The 21,565-nt window shown below is 36.3% G+C and overlaps 1 protein-coding gene across 1 annotated transcript in view; it reads right to left on the bottom strand.

The window, feature by feature from the left end:
* Positions 1-21,565, bottom strand: part of LOC129230440 (alpha-2-macroglobulin-like) — a 116,003-nt gene that overhangs the window by 39,662 nt on the left and 54,776 nt on the right. The window contains exons 19-27 of the mRNA XM_054864839.1: positions 19,836-20,064; positions 17,295-17,537; positions 16,518-16,569; positions 13,279-13,368; positions 12,277-12,453; positions 10,836-11,074; positions 8,551-8,797; positions 5,429-5,610; positions 2,164-2,376 (exon numbers count right to left, since the gene is read on the bottom strand). Of these exons, the coding sequence (XP_054720814.1) occupies positions 2,164-2,376; positions 5,429-5,610; positions 8,551-8,797; positions 10,836-11,074; positions 12,277-12,453; positions 13,279-13,368; positions 16,518-16,569; positions 17,295-17,537; positions 19,836-20,064 (1,672 nt within the window). The remainder of the gene's footprint in view (positions 1-2,163; positions 2,377-5,428; positions 5,611-8,550; positions 8,798-10,835; positions 11,075-12,276; positions 12,454-13,278; positions 13,369-16,517; positions 16,570-17,294; positions 17,538-19,835; positions 20,065-21,565) is intronic.

A 21,565-nucleotide genomic window follows, 5' to 3' on the forward strand; every position in this document is an offset into this window, starting at 1 on the left:
AAAACGTACAACGCATTCATCTTTTCTCATTTTTTGAGGAAGCCAAGCGACATCAAGTCATTAGCAGCTCCCCATTCATGCAGTTGTCGCTATCACTTGCTAAATAGCTGTCGGCTAGAAGAAAGGGTCTTCTTCGGGGAGGTCTCGCAGTAGGGTGTCTTCTTCTACCCACCACCCCTGAATTCGCAGAACTCAGCCGGGTACGGGCGGGCTCGGATCTAAGTTACAAAGCCGTATACGGCCGGCCTCGGTCTTAAGGAGTTATTGAGAAGTGTGCTACAATACAATATGACACAGATACCATCACCCTATTTTACTACAAAATCTCCCTGTCACTGCAGACACTCGTAGTACCGTAGCACTAATCGTTCGATGCCCTGACGATAGAAATCCGCTCCCTGGTCCTTGAGCCAGCTTGAAGCAGCTGTCTGAACCTGGTGACCGCTGGTAAATTCTCTTCCACCCAAAGGTTCATTGAGTTTGCCGAACACGTGGAAGTCACAGGGCGCCAGATTTGGACTGTAGGGTGGATGCTGCCAGATCTCCCATCCAAAACTGTGAAGCAAATCTTGTGTTGTACGTGCCTTGTGAGGTCTTACATTGTCGTGCAAGAGGACAACATCTTTGCTTAACTTTCCACGTCGCTTATTTTTCACAGCTTTGCCCACAAAAAACGTACTGTTCCGTTGATTTCAACGTTGGAGAACGTTTCCAGCTTCCGCGCCATTTTTTTCTCGTACTACGCAGGAATGATTCAAACAATTCGAATGAAATTGTTGCAGTTGGAAGATGTGGAACTAAAATATCGTCCGCGCACGTTTTCCTCTTGTTACGGGATGTTGCCATCTATGGGGAAACAAGTGTAACTTACCGTTTGAATGCCCTAAATATATCAAGATATCAGGAGTCAAACTTCAATTAAGGTAAATCACAAAATCTTCCAAGTTTCAAGGCTCTTTTATTTTCGACATAAATTTCTGTGAGTATAGCTCTAAGTTATGTTCAAAACTTACTGAGCTGACTTCCAACTTCCAACATAACCAGAATTTGACTGAAAAGACTGTGCCACAGCATGAGCGGTTACTGTTACACAAAAAGACACAAGTACTGAGTTAATTTGAATAAATAACTTTAAAACATTCATTTAAACTACCATACTAGGATTGAAAATATGCGTTAAAACCAGGGACTCCCCCCCCCCATCCCCTTCACTACGCCGCTGCATTGACCATAAAAACTACTGTGATATCCTGTTACAACGAATACCAATGTAACGAAATAAATTTTCAGTCCCGATTTAATTTCCATTACATTCTTTGAATTCCATCACAACGAAAGGTCTAATTAGAACGAACAAAAATTTCGGTTCCTTCAAATTCGTTGTAACGAGATTTCACAATTTTCTATGAACTTTTACCCGCAATGTAAGGGGCCATTCATGAATTGCATACAGATGATTTTCGCAATTTTTACCCTCCCCCCTTCATCATGTAAGGGTACGTAAGATTTTTCAAACCCCTCACCCCTATTCTTAAGTAAGATTCCATTTCGTTTTTCAAAATAATAAAATAACGAATCTGACATAACTGGAATCGTTATTAAATTCACTTATTATTAAATTAAACCTTTTTGTGCAAAGAAATATTTACTAAAAAGTTGGAATTTAGACTGAATGTTTTTTCGACATTAATTTGTATATGATACGATACTAATTAAAAATTAAAACAAGCCATACATAATGCGATTCTTAAATTATATTTTACCCTATTCATTCTTTGTAAACTAAATATATAATAGCTCAAACTAATATGTTTTTTACCTTCCAGACACAAATGAAGTAGGATCCCTGCCAAACCACTTGACCGCGCGATTTCTAATGTAAAATATCGACTTAGAAAATATTACGTAAGAATGGGTACTCCCCCCCCCCACCCGGGTATGTAGGGATTTTTCCAACCCCCCACCCCCGCAGGACCCTTACGTAATTAATGAATGGCCCCTAATAGTTGGTGTTAGTTTAGAGTGAAATAAACTACAGTAAACCCACATACAACTGTGAATCTCGAGTTATTTTAACTAATGATACCCTGCAGTGAGTGTCTATCGGGAATGATAACATTTACTCATTTGCCAAACTAGATTTTAAAAAAAGTAATAACTTACTTGGACTAAAATACAGCCTTCCCCAACGGCTTGAAGATCGACACCTGTCGGCAGCACTGGGATTTTCGTGCTTTGGGTCACCAACTTGTTATCTTCTTCAACTTTGAATCCTTGAACTAGTTCATTGCTTTCAATGGCCACTCCTATCTCCACTGCCTTTTGTGACTGTCGTGAAGCAAATGTTGACAGAGCTTGTAGGGCTACTACAGTGTCCTGCAAAGAATTTAAAACAGAGATGATTTTTAAAATTATTATTTTCAAATTATATCTTTTACTTTCATCTTCTACATGCATTATACGAAGAAGCCCAGTTATCATATCCAGATAATGCGGTTTCGTTCTTATTAGAAACTCATCAGACTGGAATAGTGAATAACCGAGCTGGAGTCAAATGTCATCTCACTGAAACTGAGAGTGCCGACAAACTGCTAGATGACGCTCTCAGCTTCAGTGGGATGACATCTGTCTCCAGCTCGGTTATTCACTATTCCAGTCTGATGAGTTCTAATAAGAACGAAACCGCATTATCTGGATATGGTAACTGGGTTCTCTGGTATAATGAATGTAGTTCCACCTTGCCCTGACATCGGGGTGGTAACTTAATGCTAAATTCATCTTCTAGTTTTACATGCAGTGTCCCTATCGACTTGCTCTGGTGCAGTCAGCAAATCACTGCTCTTTGTGTGAAATTAATATCCCGAAGTCGTGTGGTTGACTCCACAAATTATAAGGGATTCAGGATTTTTGGAAACTTTCCCTTCCCATCAGAAGTATGCCTGCGTTGTGAAGGTTGTGATAGGTGATGCTTCCATTTATTGGTTCATCAAAATTCTAACTCGTGTCCTTATAAGGACCTAACTTTCTCACGAGCAACTTCTTTTTGCCTTAATTCCTACTCGGTAAGTCAATAATACCTAACGATTTTTGTAACAGAGCGCCGCGCCGCACCTCATATTGAGAGGAATCCCGCGGGCCAGAAAATATATAAAATTCCGATTTTTTTTTTGACGTGACATCGTAAACATAGAAAAGGAAAGAAAATTATAAAGTAAGGATTGTTGTTGTCGTGTGCCAGCTGCTTCACTTTTCTAACTGTACCGTAACTTGGTATGAAGTCCGACTTCTACAGTACACATCTACCAAAATGACCCGTTTTTAGGGTAGGCAACCATTCACAGCACAACACCATACTAACAAAGGACAAGCGAGGCCGAAGCCGGGATTCGAACTCGGACCTTCCTGTCGCAGTCAGACTTCTCTGACCAGTAGACAAGGCAGGCGACACTAAGGATTGTTGATGTGACTGATTGATGCTTTACTTATTAAGGGGAAATTTGCAACTGTTATTCAGAAACCAATGTGTGGACCTTTTGCTGCAAATTTGTAACAGTTAGGAACCTAAAACAGAAGTAATAAAAGCAGTAGTAAAGAAGCGATTTCATTGGCTGTGACTCGGCGTGTATTGCAGTCGAACTGTCTTCGACGATTTCGTGGTTATTTTGGGAGGTTTATAGAAGGCGGTTTTCAATTCGTAATATTGAACATAGTGGGCCTCGGCCACCCAAGTTAGATTCGTAGGCCATAGGTCGGGCACCACTGCCACTAGGGGATGGTGAGATTAGTAACAACGAGGGCGAGTTATTCAAATAATGTATAAGAAATAACGTGCCACAGAAAGTTTTCGATAAAAAAATGCCATTTCTGTCGCAAAGTATGAAGCCATCACTAGCCCTCTCAAATAGGGAAGCATTTGACATTTCGTACGATCTATAGTTTTAGCAAACATAATCTGGAAACATTGTGAAGGATACGCGGAACCTAATCACTGCATTGCAACGCTGCCAGGTTAGGTTCGCCCCCAAAAATAGTAATTCTTTTTTCTCTCTCCAAAACGGTTTGTAATTTTTCGTCGAAAGTATCCCATAAAAATACTAAAATATACAAAAAATGCTAGTCTTGCTACCACCGTAAAAAGTTGTGAGATCTCATGTAAAACTAACACAGTTGTTTCAGTCAGTATCTTGGGAAGCACGTATTAAAAACTTTACCATGAATTGTTTTCTGTTAAGTTACCTTGCAATGTTTATAGCGATCATATCCACATTAGACATGTTTATTTAGATAATAAATAATAATTACTTGGCAAGCACATTCCAACATAATAGCTTACATCTAATAACAGCGATTTGAGCGCTTTATTTGTGCTTGCTTACAGGTGTCGGTTGTATCGCATTGGGCGATTTAGTCGCTTGAGCCATCGAAGGGATTCGTACCATTATTTGCTATGTTAGTTAATGCAAAGCCTTGCCATCAGAATTTCAAAGCCCCCCCCCCTCACTTAAAAAATTCACTTAAAAAAGACATCGTTTCACTTCATTGATTTCCGTTTCACCAAATAATCTCATTACATTAAAAAAAAGTAACGTGAAAGAAATTGTGAAAGGAAGTTTGTGGAGGGCCTGGGTCCAGGACACCCCATTGCACCTACAGCCTTGAAATTTTGTACAAAATTACTTCGAGCCAGGTCATTTGCACCTGAGGTTTATTTTTTTTAGTTTCGAGTTATTTATTTATTTATTTATGTTTTGTAATTATGCTTATAAGCTAAAATTTCGCATAAATTGCCCATTAAAGGGATAAAAGATTTCCCACACCCCTCAACATTCTGTGGCGTTCTAAAGAACTTTTTTTTCTGCATTAGATCGAGTTTGTTTCAATTTTCTTAATTAACTAAACAGCAGCTATAAGGGTTTTTATTTCACCGAAAAGTCCTAGGTTCAACTCAATTCAAGCCCAGAGTTAAAGAGCAAAAAACTAGAGACCACGAATTTGAAAGTGACTTTTCAAACGTGCAAAACTACCGTTTTGCGATGCTCAGGAGCCCCTTAGCACCTACAGCTTGCAAGTTGGTACTATTAGTTTGGAACCCAGGAAAGGGTTCGGGGGGGGGGGGGGGGCGCAGCGCTTTTTTCTTTAAATACCTCGGTTATGCATATTTCTTTCAAGTTCTTTTTGTCTTCGAGTGAAAACGAGATTGTGTTAGAATTATGAGCTCTTTATTTAAACTGTATTTTCTACATGAGAGAGGGATTTTCATTTGTTCGAAATGGAACTCGTAACCCGTTTTTGTAATCTGATGCTTTCATATAGATGATTTAAACATTTGCGAGCAAATAGGATTGCGAAGCAATCTTCAGGGGTCTATGAGCGTCAGCGAGCTGGGGGCGAAGTCCCATAGTGATATAAAAAACCTTTGCAACTACACCTGTGTAGAAACAAATCCTCCGTTTGTATTTCGTTGTCTTGTGATCCAGCGCACTACTGGTTGAATTTGAGCAATGTTCTCTGTAGAATTTTTCGATACAGCAAGTTTAGCAAGAATATAGTATCCAGCAATCTCTATACTGACAGATTTGGATTTGCCAGAATCCCAGAACATCAAGCTACCTAAAAAAAAATAATATTCTTTAAGACGTGTTATTTTGAGGTTAAATAATTCGTTCCGAATATTATACATCCAAAAGTGAGCCTATCCTACGTTTAATTTCAACATTATGTACATTATGGTTGAATGTTATACAGTTAGCGTGAAGTCTTAAAAGTCCAAAACATCGGTAGAGCACCATCCATGTCGTAACACAGTTGAATTCTGCCCCATGTTCTCACAGAAGTTTTGCTGAAAAATATTTCCAAATCCCCAAAACTCCTCCAGTAGAGCAGTCGGAAATTACTTTCTGTGTGTGTGTGTTTTTTCTTTTTTTGGGGGGTCTTAACTACCCTTATATATGCATATAAACTATCTTATGAGGATTGACAGTATGTGTTAAAACCAAGAGTTCTGGGAAGGGAGTTTTGACCCCAAAACCTTTCCCCCCTGGCTGCACCACAAGACATCTACGAAAGTATGGCGCAGAATTCAGCTATATTACGACATGGATGGTGCTCTGCCGATGTTTATGACTCTTAAGAATTCAAAGTAACCGCGTATAACCAGAATTCAACCAGAAGGAACATAACTGAGAGAATAAATATAGGGAAGAAGGGGGGTACGTCCACTTTTGGACCACTTTGTATAAGTGCGTTCACAGCAATGTGCATTGAAGAACTTTGTTTTTTATTGCAGTGAAATCCCGTACAACGAATATCAATACAACGAAATATTCGTTTCAATGAAATAAATTTTCAGTCATGATTTAATACTGAGCACAGCACATACAGTGGAACCTGGAACCCCGTCATTTGTCCGCCTCTTTACTCGTAATGCTTGTTAGGTCGTCCGAATTGTTTAGGTAAAATTGAACTTGTCATTCGTTCACCTCTCTACTCATACAACTCGTCATTCGTCTAATTTGTTCAAGTAGAATTGAACTCGTCATTCGTCCACCTCTCTACTCGTACGTCTCGTCATTCGTCCAACTTGTTCAAGTAAAATTTACTTGTCATTCGCCCACCTCTCTACTCGTACGTCTCGTCGTTCTTCTAGCTTGTTATTCAAGTAAAATTAAACCCGTCATTCACCTGCCTCTCTACTCGCACTACTCGTTATTCGTCCAATTTGTTCAAGTAAAATTGAACTCGTCATTCGTGCGCTGCTTCACTATTCCGACCCCTTCGCTCAAAGGAGTTGGTTGTAAAACACACAAATGGAGCTCACGATTGAAGAACTTCAAGAACTGCACAAAGGATCAAGAAGAAATTTGTTGCTCCTTTGAAGAACTTTCTTTGAAGAGGAGGAAAGTAGAAAAAGAAGCATTTCCACGGCATAAGTTAATGAACTCTTTTACTACAGCGGGGAAAAAACATTGGCGGAAGAAGGGCGTTATTACACGGCTATGGAGAACAGGAGCATCACTTATCTACGACAATGTTATTTATCAAAGGCATTCGACGTTGCATAGGATTTTAGAGAAAGAGTCCCTAGATTCTTCTATTGTAAAAAGACAGATATAAGTAATAACACCTGAAAGAGAGAAAACACCTGAAGGACTATTACTTGATAGTTTTATGAAAAGTAACTCCCCTTCCTGACGGTAACATCAACATGTTGGTGGAACCAATTTATTCAATTACGTGAAAATATGACTGGCCATTCTTACAAATCGCCCTTTGAATTGCATTTTGGAACGAATTGTGCAATAATAGCAAGATTTCACTGCATTTGAAACACGTTCTCTCCCAAAATGTCACCTATGCGCGACGCAAGAGTGACCACGTGGTGGACGCTGAGCGTCCTAAGCTCAGTCTTTTTCCAGTTGACTCCGGCGGTATGAATTCGAAGGCTCGAGAGCAGCTACAGGCCTTGCAGAACATTCGACTTTTTCTTTTTACAATATATAACTGTGGCACGGAGAGATGGCGGATGAACTGGAAGTGGAAACAGAGCACTTTATTTTGTAATGGGTAAGATCAGCGAGAACACGCGAGAAATAAAAACTTGACTGCTTACGCATCCTCACTAATCCTACTTGTAACAAAATTAAATGCTCTGTTTCCGCTCACATACCATCCGCCGTCTCTTCGTGATCAAGCTTTAGTAGTTTCTATTTATTCATTGTTTGTAGCTTCTTTCTGTCAGGTTATCAATTTGTTGTTTCTCTTTGAGTGTTTGTGCTGAGAACGCACCTACGATAGCGAATGTTGTAATCAGATAAATAAGAGTGAATAATGTAAATATCAACTATTAGGATCAAAATGTACAATTATTAGAGGAGCACGAAACAAAAACTTATAAAGAATATTGTTTCCATGAGAAAGATGGTAAGCGGAAAAAGTTAACTTCGTGAAAAGTGCCATTCTTGCTTAGAAGGGCAGCACTGTCGTAGCTATTCTGGATCCGTATGCTGATGGTACATATCTCTATACCAGTAGACATATTAATGCGCAAATCTCCTTCCTTTTCACGGACTGCGCAGAAAAATAATTGCGTAATCCTTTAAAAGTCAGGACTGCGCATTGATTTGTTTGTTGAAATAGAATCAGGGGCGGGCAAGGGGGGGGGGAGAGAAGGGACACCTGTTTGAAGGGGGTCTAGTATTTGCAAAATGAGGGGTGAAATATAAAGTTAAACAATATGGAGGAGGACCCGTAAAAGTCATTTGTGACGAGTCCCAAAATTTCTGTGCACGCCCCAGTATAGAAGTAAAATTTCATGGTCCTGGATAGTGAAAAATGTATATGACCATGTATCTTAGAGGCAAGTTGTGTCAACTCTAATCACTTTTTTTTTGTTGCTATCATAAGCAGTATGTTTATGACAATAATAAAGTAAAAGAATGATCGTGACTATTTCATTAAAAAAATAATAAAATTGTTAGCTGTTAAAGAAAATAACATTTTACCTCCATCCAATATTATTGAAAGGAAAAGTAGCAGCACAATTTTACTTACCCTTTCTAACAGACTTTTCTTCCAATAGTTTCAAATGCGCTTCAGCTGAAGAAATTTCTCCTGACAATGCTGCAGCATAAGAAAATAGTGCCAAACCATAACTATTGGGGTTGGATTCAGCTTCTAAACATTTCAAAGCATTCTTTATCGATATTTGATTAGGTTTTACTGCTCCCGATTCCAAAATGGAAATTAGAACGTAAGCAGTCAATGGAGCAAGAGACTGATCTCCTTCATTTAGACCTCCCTGCAAGACAGAGAAAGAGAAAAGAAGAATACAATAATCGAGCTCTGTTTTTCGGCGGGTATCCTTTGCAGGAGCAAAGAGTTTTAATATGATGAAAAAAAAAAGAGGTGTTTAATAAGAATAAAGTCTTGGTCGTCAAAAGTGGTGACTATGCGTTCGTTTAAAATGATATCGCTATTTCCGCCCTTGTCCCGAGTCTCTAAGTAAGCGTCATCTTGATTTTGTTACAAATAATTTTTAAAAAATGTCGTTAATTTCAGACCTCATATTTTCAATTGAAGTAACAAAATCAATAATTCCTGACATTTTTACATCTAATCTTATTTAAAAATGGTCCGTTTTTTTTTTTTTTTTTTTTTTTTTGAGCAATCACGATTGTTTATTGTTCTCATTTGAGCGTCCTTGATGTCTGGTTTCTTTTTCAGCGCGGACCAGGGGCCTCTGCAGCACTAACCACGCATCGGCCTCTGTTCCTGACCCCTGTCCCCCGGAATCCGCTTTTCCTGGTCGGTAGCGTCTATACCCTACACACACGCACGCTCATACTCAAGCACACTCATATACATTCAAACTCACACACAAGCCTACGTGCATACACACAGGCCTATGCAACACACACAAGAATATCCATGAACGCATGCGCGCCTACACACACACGTAACCGCCCAGGAGGAAGGGCAGGCTTGGGGGAACAGGAGTCGTTTCTAGAAACAATAACTCCAAGGAGTAGGGTCTTGTCGCAACTCGTGATTGCGAAAAACATAATTTGAATTTAAAATTTTAGAATTCAAATTAATATTTATTAAATTAATATTATTAATATTATTATTATTATTTTTTTTTTTTTTTTTGTGATCGGGGTATTTTTGGGTTTACGACCATTTACAATTGCGAATTCCCTGAAAAATAATCGTCTCAGGCGTTAGAAATTTTCCGACTAATAAATAAACCAAAGCCTGTGTTTAAGTTCTTACATTTACTTTCCTTCACTTATATATTGCCTACATTTGTATTATACTAATTTAGTGGACATTTGCTTTTTGCGCAGCGAAACATACTTCTTTTAAATAAGGTTACCAAAGACGCAAAACTGGTTTCCATTTTTTGCGACTTTGGTAGCTTATTCAGAAGTCCTAGTTTAGAGCTGCATTCAGACAAGTGAGAAGTCCATAATAATTACATGTTTACCACACAAAATTCTCCAAATCTTTTGTGTCATTTCTAAATACTTCGTTTTCAGCAAAACTTCGTTTAAAATGGATTAGTCTACAATCTACAAGGTTCATTGTTGTCCGAGTGAACGAGTACACTGTTTGAAAAACTAAAGAGAAATTACTGTAAAAACACAAGGTAGAATTAGTGGTAAAATTAACTGTAATTCAGTCAATGTTACTGTAAAAACTTAAGTAATAAGTACCACATATTTTCGAGCAGGAACCTTTAAATTAGACAAGTTACCGTAAAAATACTGTACATTTTCCTGAAGAATTTTTAGTAAAATGTACTGTAGGCCAGTAATGTTACTGTAAAATCTTCAGTAATAAGTACCATATATTTTAAAGTAGAAAACCACAAATGTGCGAGAAGTTACAATAACAAAGACTGTTGTACACTTTACCGTAGAGTTTGCGGTAGAATGCACAGTAATTCATTAATGTTACTATAAAATGTACGGTATTTCTTTTATTTTTTATCTTAAAATTTTACAGTAGATTTTGATTTTATGGTAAAAATTACTGACAACATATATTCCAGCACTTTTTACCATAAATTCAACAGTGAAATTTAAATTTACGTTAAAAGTTACTGGCAGCATGGATGCCAATTCTTTTACTGTAAATTTTACAGTAAAATTTGATTTTCCGGATAAAGTTACTGGCAACATGGATGGCAGTACTTTTTACTATACTGTAAGTACTCTACTGTAGTTACTGTAGTTACTGGCAACATGGAGGCCGTAATTTTACCGTAAATTTTCAGGAGAATTTGTAGCAGTGTAAGGATAATTTTCACATTCAGCTGCTAAAACCAAACGTACTTTTAAAGACTTCTGGTGCAAGTATCCCGTGGACTCAAAGCACCCGTTTTCAAACTGTTTTTCTAATATCCAAGCTGTGCTGAGTCTGAGGTCATGCTCGTCAATGTCGATGAATCTTCTTGCTTGACCAAAGGACCTGACTACAAAGGCTGTCAACCAAAGGCTCCCTTCGATGTCGTTCTTACCAAACGCGCTGTATGAACCATCTCCGTGGCGGTACTGGAGTTCCCTCTGGTATCCTAATGCAAAAATGTTCCATACATTAAAAACCAAATGAGGCAGGGATAAGCAAAGGGATGTAAATGGACATTTTCAAGTTTTGAGTAAAACTTCTTTTTGCAGTTGAGGTCCTAGGTAGGCTTTTCTTGAAAAGTTTTTCTAATTCATGCTGTATAGCAGCACCTACCAGAGTTATTAGTACTCCCTCTTGTCCTGAGACAGAAGAGAGGTTCACCTACTATTTGTACAGGTTATGTCCAAATTTTAAATTTTGGCATTTACATCCCTTTGCTCCTCACTGCCTCAAATGTAAACGCGATTTGTATTCAACACTAGATCTGAAAATAATCACTCGCCAGCTGGCGACTAAGTCTTACTTTGGTGACTAAAAATAGATCAGATAGTCACTTTTTTTTTTTACCGATCACAGATAATTATTACTTCATTGATACTTTTAACAACTTATTTCTACTTCGTGGTACTTCGTGATGTAAAACTGATCTCAAGTTCTCATATGGTATTCCTTGGATAAGAAAATCATGTAAAGACTTTCCTTTTTTTTTAAATTGATGGTTGAAGAAATAATAATTTTAAAATTTTCATCATGAGAATTTTTTAATAGATATTCATTAGTATAATGTTGTACTTGACTGAGGTCGCGCATGCCAATGTTTTCATTTAAAAAAAAAGGGGGAGAGGGACTGGATGAAGTGGCTACTAATGATTTAAAAAAAAAAGTGGCTACAAAATTGAAAGTGATTTTGGTCACTTGTAACTAGCTAAACATTCGAATTTTCAGGTCTATTCAACAATATTTTTATTGCAACAAACTATATCATTCATAATTGCAATGACGAAAAATAAAACATCGAAGGAGTTTTAATAACAAAATTATGTCCTGAGCCATAAGTATATAAGCATAGTATCTTAATTACTTTTGAAAGAATTTATTAATTCATTTAAACCGCTACAGTTATGTTATATTTACCGAACATGCTTAATGTTTAAAAAAGAAAACTTAGTGCGCCGAAATAAATCATGAAATTTTACTCCTTTTTTAAAAAGAAAACATATACATAGTTTTGGAAAAGATGGTAATGATAATGAAATGCATAATATTTGAAAAAAAGATTATAAACGAAATATTTGTAAGTTCTTCTTTGCGTTACTTATAATAGTTACATTTAAATATAATTAAAAATACTAAGCTCCCTTAACTCACCTTTCCTCATATTATTTAGACATTCTTGTTTAATTTCCTCGCTGATTTTACCAACAGATGATAAATAATCAAGTACAAATATGTTTGGTACAAAAAGTACCATATTCTGTTCTCCGCAACCGACGGGCAGACGGACCAAGTATTTTAATCCGTTCAAAGCTGGACCCATTATATCACCTGAAATTAAAAAAAAAGAAGTTTGTTGGAGTAGAAGAAATCGGCACTTTTACATTTTTGAAGCATAGTGATTTGCCAATACAGTACAACCTCGTTTATCCTGATCAACTGGGATCATTTCATAAGCAATCCGGATAAAGAAAAATCTGGATAATCAGGGTAATATGGGTCATAAGCAGTACTAGTTCTTAAATAAGCAAGACTTATCACTTATTATAACAAAAACAATGCTTTGTAACCAAATTGTATAGAATTATTTCGTGCAAACACTATACCATTTATAAATTACAAAAGATCAAATAAGCTTTACGCTACAATATGATTACATTGAAAAACTAGCGTAAATAAAGTATTTTTCGGGTTCATTTGTGCTTTATTTACGTTGGTTTTTCAATTTAATCATTTATCATTTATAGTTGAGCTGCAGAGATTCCGGACTGACGCTCCTAAGTACGAAATGATGATCGTTAAATTACTATAATTTATTTCATGATCTATGCCAAAGTTGTACATTTAACCAAACTAAAAAGGGAACGTTTGGTGAACTTATAGTTCAGCTAAAATAATTTAAAATGATTATTTGTGTAAAAATAAAACTTTTTTTAATCTCTTCAAATTAGATCCGGATAAACAGGAGAACCGGATAAACAGTTGCCGGATAAACGAGGTTCTACTGTAATTATAATACAGTTATTTAGAGTTATGATTCGTAACTTTTATTGGTAGTTTCTTTGCTTTTCAATCTAAGGTAGTTTTCTCATTTTAAGTTAAAATAACGAATGAAATTTAATCAAGAACTATGGGAGCTTGATTTCAATAGCTTACCAGATATGGACATGAAAGCTCTTGCAGAACCATCAACCACATTCTCAGGTAATAACAGGTCTACTTCAGAAGCATAAGTTCCATTGGTGTCTGCAACACATTATAGCAATTTAAATATGAATAAAACATATATTTTCTGTTTTAAGAGTCAGTGCCAAAAATACAGTAAACCATCATTATGCGGATTTGATTACACACGGTTTAATATTTAACGTCTTTCTTTTATTTTACGCATATGAGTTTTGATTTTACAAGGATGTGGCAATGTAAACATCTAAAATTTTCCTCTCTTTCAAAATCCAGACAAATGAGATTTCAGGACTGCTTCCCGAGCTCTTCCTCAGAAGTTAAGTTATTAGGCTCACACAATTCAGAGTTCACTGGACGAAAAGTTGAAATGGCTAAGGAGGATGAAACCAACGAAAATACCGACATCGATTACACACAACGATAAGCTTTCACATAGAAACTTTTGAGCCATTCCTTGACAATATCAAATAATCTTTCTGATTTGTTCCTGAATGAGCCCGTCATGGAAGTGACGAGAGTGATCATGAATGCGAAAAAGAAAATGATTGATATTTAATGCGTCCAGACCCCCAGCACCCTCCCTTGTGTACGTCACTGTGCAAATGAAATAAGTTCAAAACAAACAAGTCGTCAAATTCGTGCTGAACTGGTGGGAAAAGTGAAACTAGCGGATAAATACGAGTATCTACAATCCAATGACTCCTCCAAGCCACTGATTTAAACCCTGTGCAAACATCAAGAAAACATTTCAACGTCAGACACTGAAAGGAAAAGGTTCAACTGGGCTAGAAAACACAATGATTCGACACGTGGTTCCTGGAAAAGTACTATCCACAGACGAATAAAAATTCAAAATATTTGCATCTAAGAGGTGTTATATTGTTCGTCGTTGGTTGTGGGTTAGTGCACGTTATCCGTGCTTATCCAATTAACAATAAAGCATCGAGAAGGTTCTATCACAGTTTGGGGAAGATTTGGTGGTGTTCAAGTTTATTTTAAAAATGGATGATATCTTGGACTCCAAGCGATATCACTCCATCTTTTTGTGGCATTCTACTCCCTCTGGCACTTGCCTTGTTTGTTGCGGATCCATTTTACAACAAGAACACGACTCGAAACATACTTTCAATTTCTGTAGAAAGTAAGTTTAATCCGATCAACGTCAATAGGTGCACCAAAACATGGCTGAGCAGCCCCAGACTATCGCCATTTTGAACTACTCTAGGTTCATCTAGATAGATGCATCAGAAGAACAAATATTACAAGTCAAAATCATATGTAAAAGAGAAGTCAATTCAGTATAAATCTGAAATTAAAAATTTGAGAGAAGAAATATACACAGAATACAGCTTTGTGCGAATGGCTTTACTGTACCGCCTGCATTTTTTCTTGTCTCAATTTTTAATTTAAATTTCATTGGCTGCTTTAGAACTAACCTAAATATAAATATATTAAGATTAACCACAATTTTCTAATCAAGAAATGTGTTGTAATCAAGAGATTTGATACTTATTTTGTTTCATCTTTTTAGTGCGACCAAAGCTTACAGAAATTATTTAGATTTAATTTTTTTTTAAGTATATTATGCTTTAAAGTTTCTTCTATTTCGAATTTATTTGAGAAGAAATTTTTTGAAGTTCAAAACATATCCACCTTTTTTAGAGAAAAAAAAACGGTTTTCACTTTTGTAGTAATATAAACGTATTGCGAATTAAGAAAGAGATTAGCTTATACTTGCAAATAATTTGCTCGCAATATTGCAACATTGTACACTCAAATTTAAAAACTATTTTTAACAGGTATATAGTGAAAGATAAAAAAAAACTTTAAAAAGTGCTTTTAAACTGATGTTTTGACTTGAATCAACGTAAGCTTCTAAAACTTGAGTTTGTTGAAAAGTTTCAAATGTCCAAAATTCACAAATATGCTCTTGCTTAAATGGCTCCTTCAACTCTAACAGAATTCAAACGAACCGAATACGAACAGTTGTATTTACCAATAGCACAACTAGAAATTTCCTTTACTCCACCCTAAGGCCCCTATATTTACGAACCGGCACACAGTGGGGCGAAAACGCCAAAAAGCGCTTAAAAATGTTTTTAAACCTCTCTCGCTTGTTTGTTTAGACAAACATGTTATTATGGAGTTGTTTCGATTTATTTGGGCTCTGGGTCCAAAGTTCGCAGGTTTACGCAGCTAATTCCTTTTCGGGGTCTTTCTACAGACCATTCATGACTAATTAATATTAATTTCTAAGAGGACATAAGTGGACATTTTTTGTAGAGTGTTTTGAAAAAAAAAATAACCTTGAATTCCCAAGTTTTCGGTGCTGATCAAAACCGATTTTCGGTTTGAGATTTCGATTACTCATTTTTTTTTTCATCCTATTACAAACGTTGGACACGAGAGAAATTAAATATACCAGCCTTTGATAAGAAAAAAAATATATATGGGCTGCTTAAAAGCAATTTTTGTAAATTCCCGCACTCATGGTCTTTCACCTTTCTAAAGGCTCCCTTCAGCTTTGTAGTGGACGAAGGGCTCTAAAATTCCAGTTCTGATTGCCTAAGAGGTAGGCCTGTGCAAATTTATTAATCCTCAATTGGTTTAATATAGAACCCCCCCCCCCCATTTATAAGTACTTTTTTGGCGTTTTCACCCCACTGTGCGGCGCATCTCCTTTAGATCAGCCATTTTGGATCAGAGCGCGTGTTTGAGTGGTTGCCTTTTCTGGCGAGTTTTCGCGTTTGGTATTGTTCACTGCGAGCGATTATTAGCTGCACACACACACACACGTGAATTGTTTAGTAAATAAAATATTATTTACGACAACTTTGGCGAAACAAGAAACTTTGCTGTGGTAGCCCTAGCTCCGCAACAATGAAAAATCCGATCCAAAATGGCTAAACTTAAGCTGATGCTCGGCCTATCTATATAGTGGCTCTACTCCACCCAGAAGGAAATTTCTCGCAATGCTATTGGTAAATAGATGTGATCAAATCAACAAAATCAAGTTGAATAAGTTCCTAAGTTCAACCTCGAATTAATTTGTTAACTTTATTAACAAAATTAACTTTATAATTACTATTATTTTTCATTGTTTATGGCAGCAATTAAAAACCTGAATCGGCATTCATTATGACAGAGAAAGTAATTGTAGAAAGTCTTTAATAATGAAAATAGTTTAAGATATGGAAAACATGACTTACCTTCTGGGCAAATATAATAATTGAAAACTTCTTCTTTAGGGAAGCCTTCTGCCTAATTAGAAGGTAAACGTTAGAAATGCCATTAAACATTCAGTTAAAAAACATATTTTCGATGAGCAAACTAACGCCTTCTACACGCCTTTCAATGCTTTGAGAAATAAAGTTTGTAAATCAAAGAAAATATTTTTTGCCCACAAACCCATGAGTAGAGTTGCACTGTTGCGTTTAGGGGGGGTGGGGGGAAGCTATCAACCAAAATATATAAAAGTAGAAAAAAAAAGAAAATAGCAGTATGGTATGAAGTCAGAGGACAGAGGAACAGGACAGGAACATTTTTAAGACTTTAAACAGGTTTAGGGGCTCATTCAACCCGATTTTGGTCGATTTAATCCAATTCTACAAGGAGCATTCAAATGAAACCCTGTCACTAGTGAAAAACAATGCTGGCGATGTTACTAACGCAAATACAGTCGCCAAAACTGTTCGCACATTTATCTCACTGCGACAGTAGTCGGTCGTTTCCGAGGATATGGTTCTCGAACTTTTTTTATAATAATTTAAAGAATTACCTCTTTATCAATGAGGGTTATTCCCTGTGTGAAGTCACTGGTACCAATTCATCTAAGAAAAATCTTTTGAGACGTTAAAAAAAAAAAAAAAAAAGGCGGGAAAAACGTAATGTTCATTCTCTGGCTAGACTACCCTATCTAATATTGAATTCTTGGTGTTGTTTCCTGAATAGCACAATGACTAAAATCATTTATCACTTCTTCGTACCTCGACGAGTAGTTGCTTCGTTGCTGCATCCCTAGCACTCAAACGAGCTGTAATTTCGTTCCCGCAGACTTCGTCGTCTTCTTCCAAAGAATATCCGTAGACTGTAATATTCAACTGACCAAGACTTACGGGACGAAGATGGAAACGTGTAGAAATACTTTCGCCGGCGCACACGCATATCTTGTGGAAGCGAGATTCAGTTAGAATTTTATAATCTTTACTTGGTTCCATGGATAACTTTATCTGAAACGGGAAACGAATTGACATTAATTCTTACTAGTTGCTTAAATAAGTGTAATTTTTGTTATGAATTGCGAATTTCTATTCGATAATGGCTTTTAACAGAAAAATAGATTTAGTTGGAGTTTTATATTGCCGTGGGAAGCTAAAAAGCAGTATATGCAAACTTTTCATTTTTGTTGGAAGTTTTGTCGTCTATAGTACTTTAGTTTAATATTGTACAAGCTTGCTTATTCGGTTTCCGCTGAAATAAAGCTCAAAAAAACCATCAGATTCCAAAATTTCTGTATTAGTGGTATGGAACTACAAACGTGTTTCTTCAAACGTCTCAAAAACTCATTTCTATCACAAAGGCGGATGAGAAATAGTTTTTGGAGGGGGCACCAGACAGTAGGAGTAAAAAGCGCCACCTCATACACCTTTACATAACTAAGTTTTCACAAAATCTTTTAAAATGTCTTTTAGGCCCAGTTACTCTTAATTATCGATTCCATCAAGGAATAATTATTATACGATTTGCGATTTTATGTAGTACCTTTGAATAAGAAACCTGTGAATAGAAACAGTTAAAAGTATTTTTTCACACTGACCTACGACACCAATATCACTATTACTATAGGAAACATAGGTGACATTTCAAATATGCTGTGGTGTATGTGTGTGTGTGTGTTTTTTTTTTTTTTTTGAAATAATAGTTTAGCGAATTTGATTTGTGCTATTTAGAAATAAATCAAATAATATTTAATGGTACACAGTTAAATTAACATTATTCCTGTGGGAGGGGCATTCTCCTCCCCCAAATCTACTGTTTCTGTCGATACTGCCGTTTACCTTACCATGGCAATATAGTCTTTACTTGGTTACAAGGATATCTATATCTGTGACAAGAACATTTTACGTATGTGCTCATTTTCTGTTGCTCTGAAGAAATGAAGTGCGTATTTCTGTCAAGAAAAACGTAATCCAGAAGCTTCCTTGATAGACTGCAACATGAAAGCATGGAAAACAACTCCATTATTTGTCTTTTTGCTTGTCTTTTAACTTGGAAAGTGAAACTATTTTGATTTAAAATTTAGGCACACACGAGACAATTAGTTGAAACCACTTTTCGAAAAAGTTGCCTGATAACTAGTTGGCAATCGTTTTTGGACGTGTTCACACGAGGCAACTTGGTTGAATCAACTTATCTTCTCGACCGAAAATGGTACGTATACACAGAAAAATAAATAAATAAATCATAATTTCATGTCTTGCACCACTGGACTAAGACGAATTTATACGAGTAGTTGCTCCACGACGCTGTTAAAATTTGTCTCAATTAGCTTACTCGTGTGCAGAACGAACGCTTGGCAATGTCCTGTTAGTTGATTCAACTCATCCGAATGAACATCGTAGCGGCACATGTGCTAGGCGTACCTATCGAGTTGGCTGTCTTGTGAAGTTCGAAAGGTGATCCAATTAAGTTGCCTCGTGTGAAAGAGGCCTTAAGGCGGATAGAAGATAAACGCACTTAAGAATCAATTACTCAAAAAATTTCAACAATTTTAGTGTATCATATTCTTTCACAACTCAACTTTTAGCTCCTCAAATGCCATGTATACATTTTCATAAAGTGAGCGAAGATGATTAAATTTAAAAATTGCTTATAAAATCTGTACCTCAAGGCTAGACTAACGTAAATCCAAAAATAGCACATTTCAGTTTAATACTGCATTGTATGTTGAATCTTAATCCGCACTGAAATATAACAACGTAATTCTACACAAGGAACGTTTCCTTCGTAATTATTTGACAGTGTTATGATAGAGCGAGTACCAATATTTGCATGAAATGGCTAAACGTTTTTACATGCGAAACGCCGACAGCCCGTTTATGAAATCCAGAGACTGCAGTTTCGTTCTTCTTATAGATTCATTAGTCTGGAATAGTCAATAACCGAGCTGCAGACAGATGCCAGCTCATTGAAGCTGAGATTGCCAACAAATTGGTAGCGAAAATACGTTTAGCATACCAACGAAGAGTCCACAGCAATGGTGCTGTACAACTCCAAGCTGACAAAGCCAAGCTAATGAGTCCATAACAAGAACGAAACTTGAGTCTCTGGATGTCATAGCCGGGCTGTTGGTATTTTGCATACAGTTCTGTCTTATCCCTTGAGCAATGGCGGTAACCAATCTACGTTTGTAAACATTTGTACGCTCTCCTGCAAAGTAGTGATAATTTGGCTTTGAGGTACAAAAGTATCGAACTAGACTAAAATCTCGAATGTTTGCTAGCGAAAATTCATCAAAGACTACGTACTGGTAAGCATTCCGTTAAGTAGTTGAAGACGGAAACCACAAGAGGCAAAGTTTCTCCTCTAACGACGGAGTACGGAAGTTGGAAGGATAAGAAAAATGGCTGGAAAGCAGTGATACTACTTGGCTCCGAAATTCCGAGTCCTGTCTTTGAATGAAGGCAAATCGCCCCTCCCGTCCACTCAGTGATTGTATGTGGCAGTTTTCGAGAAAGTGCCATTTCACCGCTAGGTCTAAAAGAAAACAAAGAAATGTTGTTAACATCATGCCTGTACACACATCAAGGCCCCCACATTAAAAGGTTATGCCTCAAGTGGGGGAAATTTTAAAATGAAACTGAAGAAAATGTTGAAAATTTAATTTCATTTAACATTAGAAATGAAATGTGAGAATTTTCTATTTTTGAAAATTCCCTGTATTTAACATTTTGCCTTCTCTGTCGGGTAGTTACATTAAACACTTGAAAACAAATTGCACCCCCGTACGCTTTATCTTTACTCAAAGGAGCTACAAACATTTTTATAAATTATTTTTATAAATTAATAAACTTACTTTGATGTGCTTTTTTATTATTAATATAGTTTGTTTTAAATATTATTATTATTAATACATATATATTTTTTAAAACAATTAACTAATTTTTTTACATAATTTGTAGTTTTAGCTAGTTAAGAGAATATTGATCAGGTGCTATTACAAAGTCGATGTTAGTATACGGGAAAGTAGGTTCGATTAGTTCTGGAACGAACTTCGTGTTTTTTTTTTTTCCTTTTCCCACCCCAATTCATTTTAGTGACCTTGTAAGTATAATAGAGGATAGAGGACGACAGGAAATGTTGTTATATGGACCAAAAGAGTTTTTTCTTGCTAAAGACAAAAGATAAAGGTCAAGTAAAAAGGTTATCGCAAATGTAAATAACTTTCTTTCTCTGATAAAAGTAGTATTATTCCCTTTTCATAGTTCAACAGAAAATTCTTGCGTAGCTATTGTAAAAATTATATTACCTATTACATAACCGCGGTTTCTGCTCCGACATGTGCTAGAATGTGCAATTTATAAAAAGAAAAAAAAGAGATTATCAGGAAGTCAGGAAAAGCCTTTGTTTTTTACGTTTGCGCAATTTATTTGCACAGATTAAGTTGATGATAAAAACGTTAAATTTCCTAAATTTTATCTGACATTTAATTTAATTTTAATTTTTGTGTAAAATTACTAAAAATTGACTCTGATACGTTTCTACAATCAACCTTTATTAATAACCGCTTCTAAACATACTCTAACCTATCCTTTTGTGCGACTTAAAGTTTAACTCAATTTATCTACTAATATCTATCTGCCTTTCCAATAGATTAATAATTTTTCTTTTCATATTTTGATTTTTGCACACATGCTTTTTTCTTCATTCTTTCCCATCTACTTAATATCTCTTTTCTGTAAAAATCTGCATGTCCCTTGGCTTTACGGTTTGAAATCAACCCAGTTTTTGTTATCGCTGCGGAACCTAACCTACAATGAGAACTTTAAAAACCGTCATTTGATTCCATTTGAACTATAATTTTACGGGTTCAAGTTAACAATCACCTGTGGTTTAATAGTTAACGGTAATGATAACGGTAACGGTAACCCATCATTAAAATTTAGTCCCACCTTGTTACATCTTAAAGCAGGAATTAGTAACTAGAGGGAGCAAGTGCAATCATTGGCTTTGAAAACGCTGAGGCCATGATCCCAAG

The sequence above is a fragment of the Uloborus diversus genome, chromosome 9, assembly GCF_026930045.1.
Source record: "Uloborus diversus isolate 005 chromosome 9, Udiv.v.3.1, whole genome shotgun sequence".
Taxonomy (NCBI): domain Eukaryota; kingdom Metazoa; phylum Arthropoda; class Arachnida; order Araneae; family Uloboridae; genus Uloborus; species Uloborus diversus.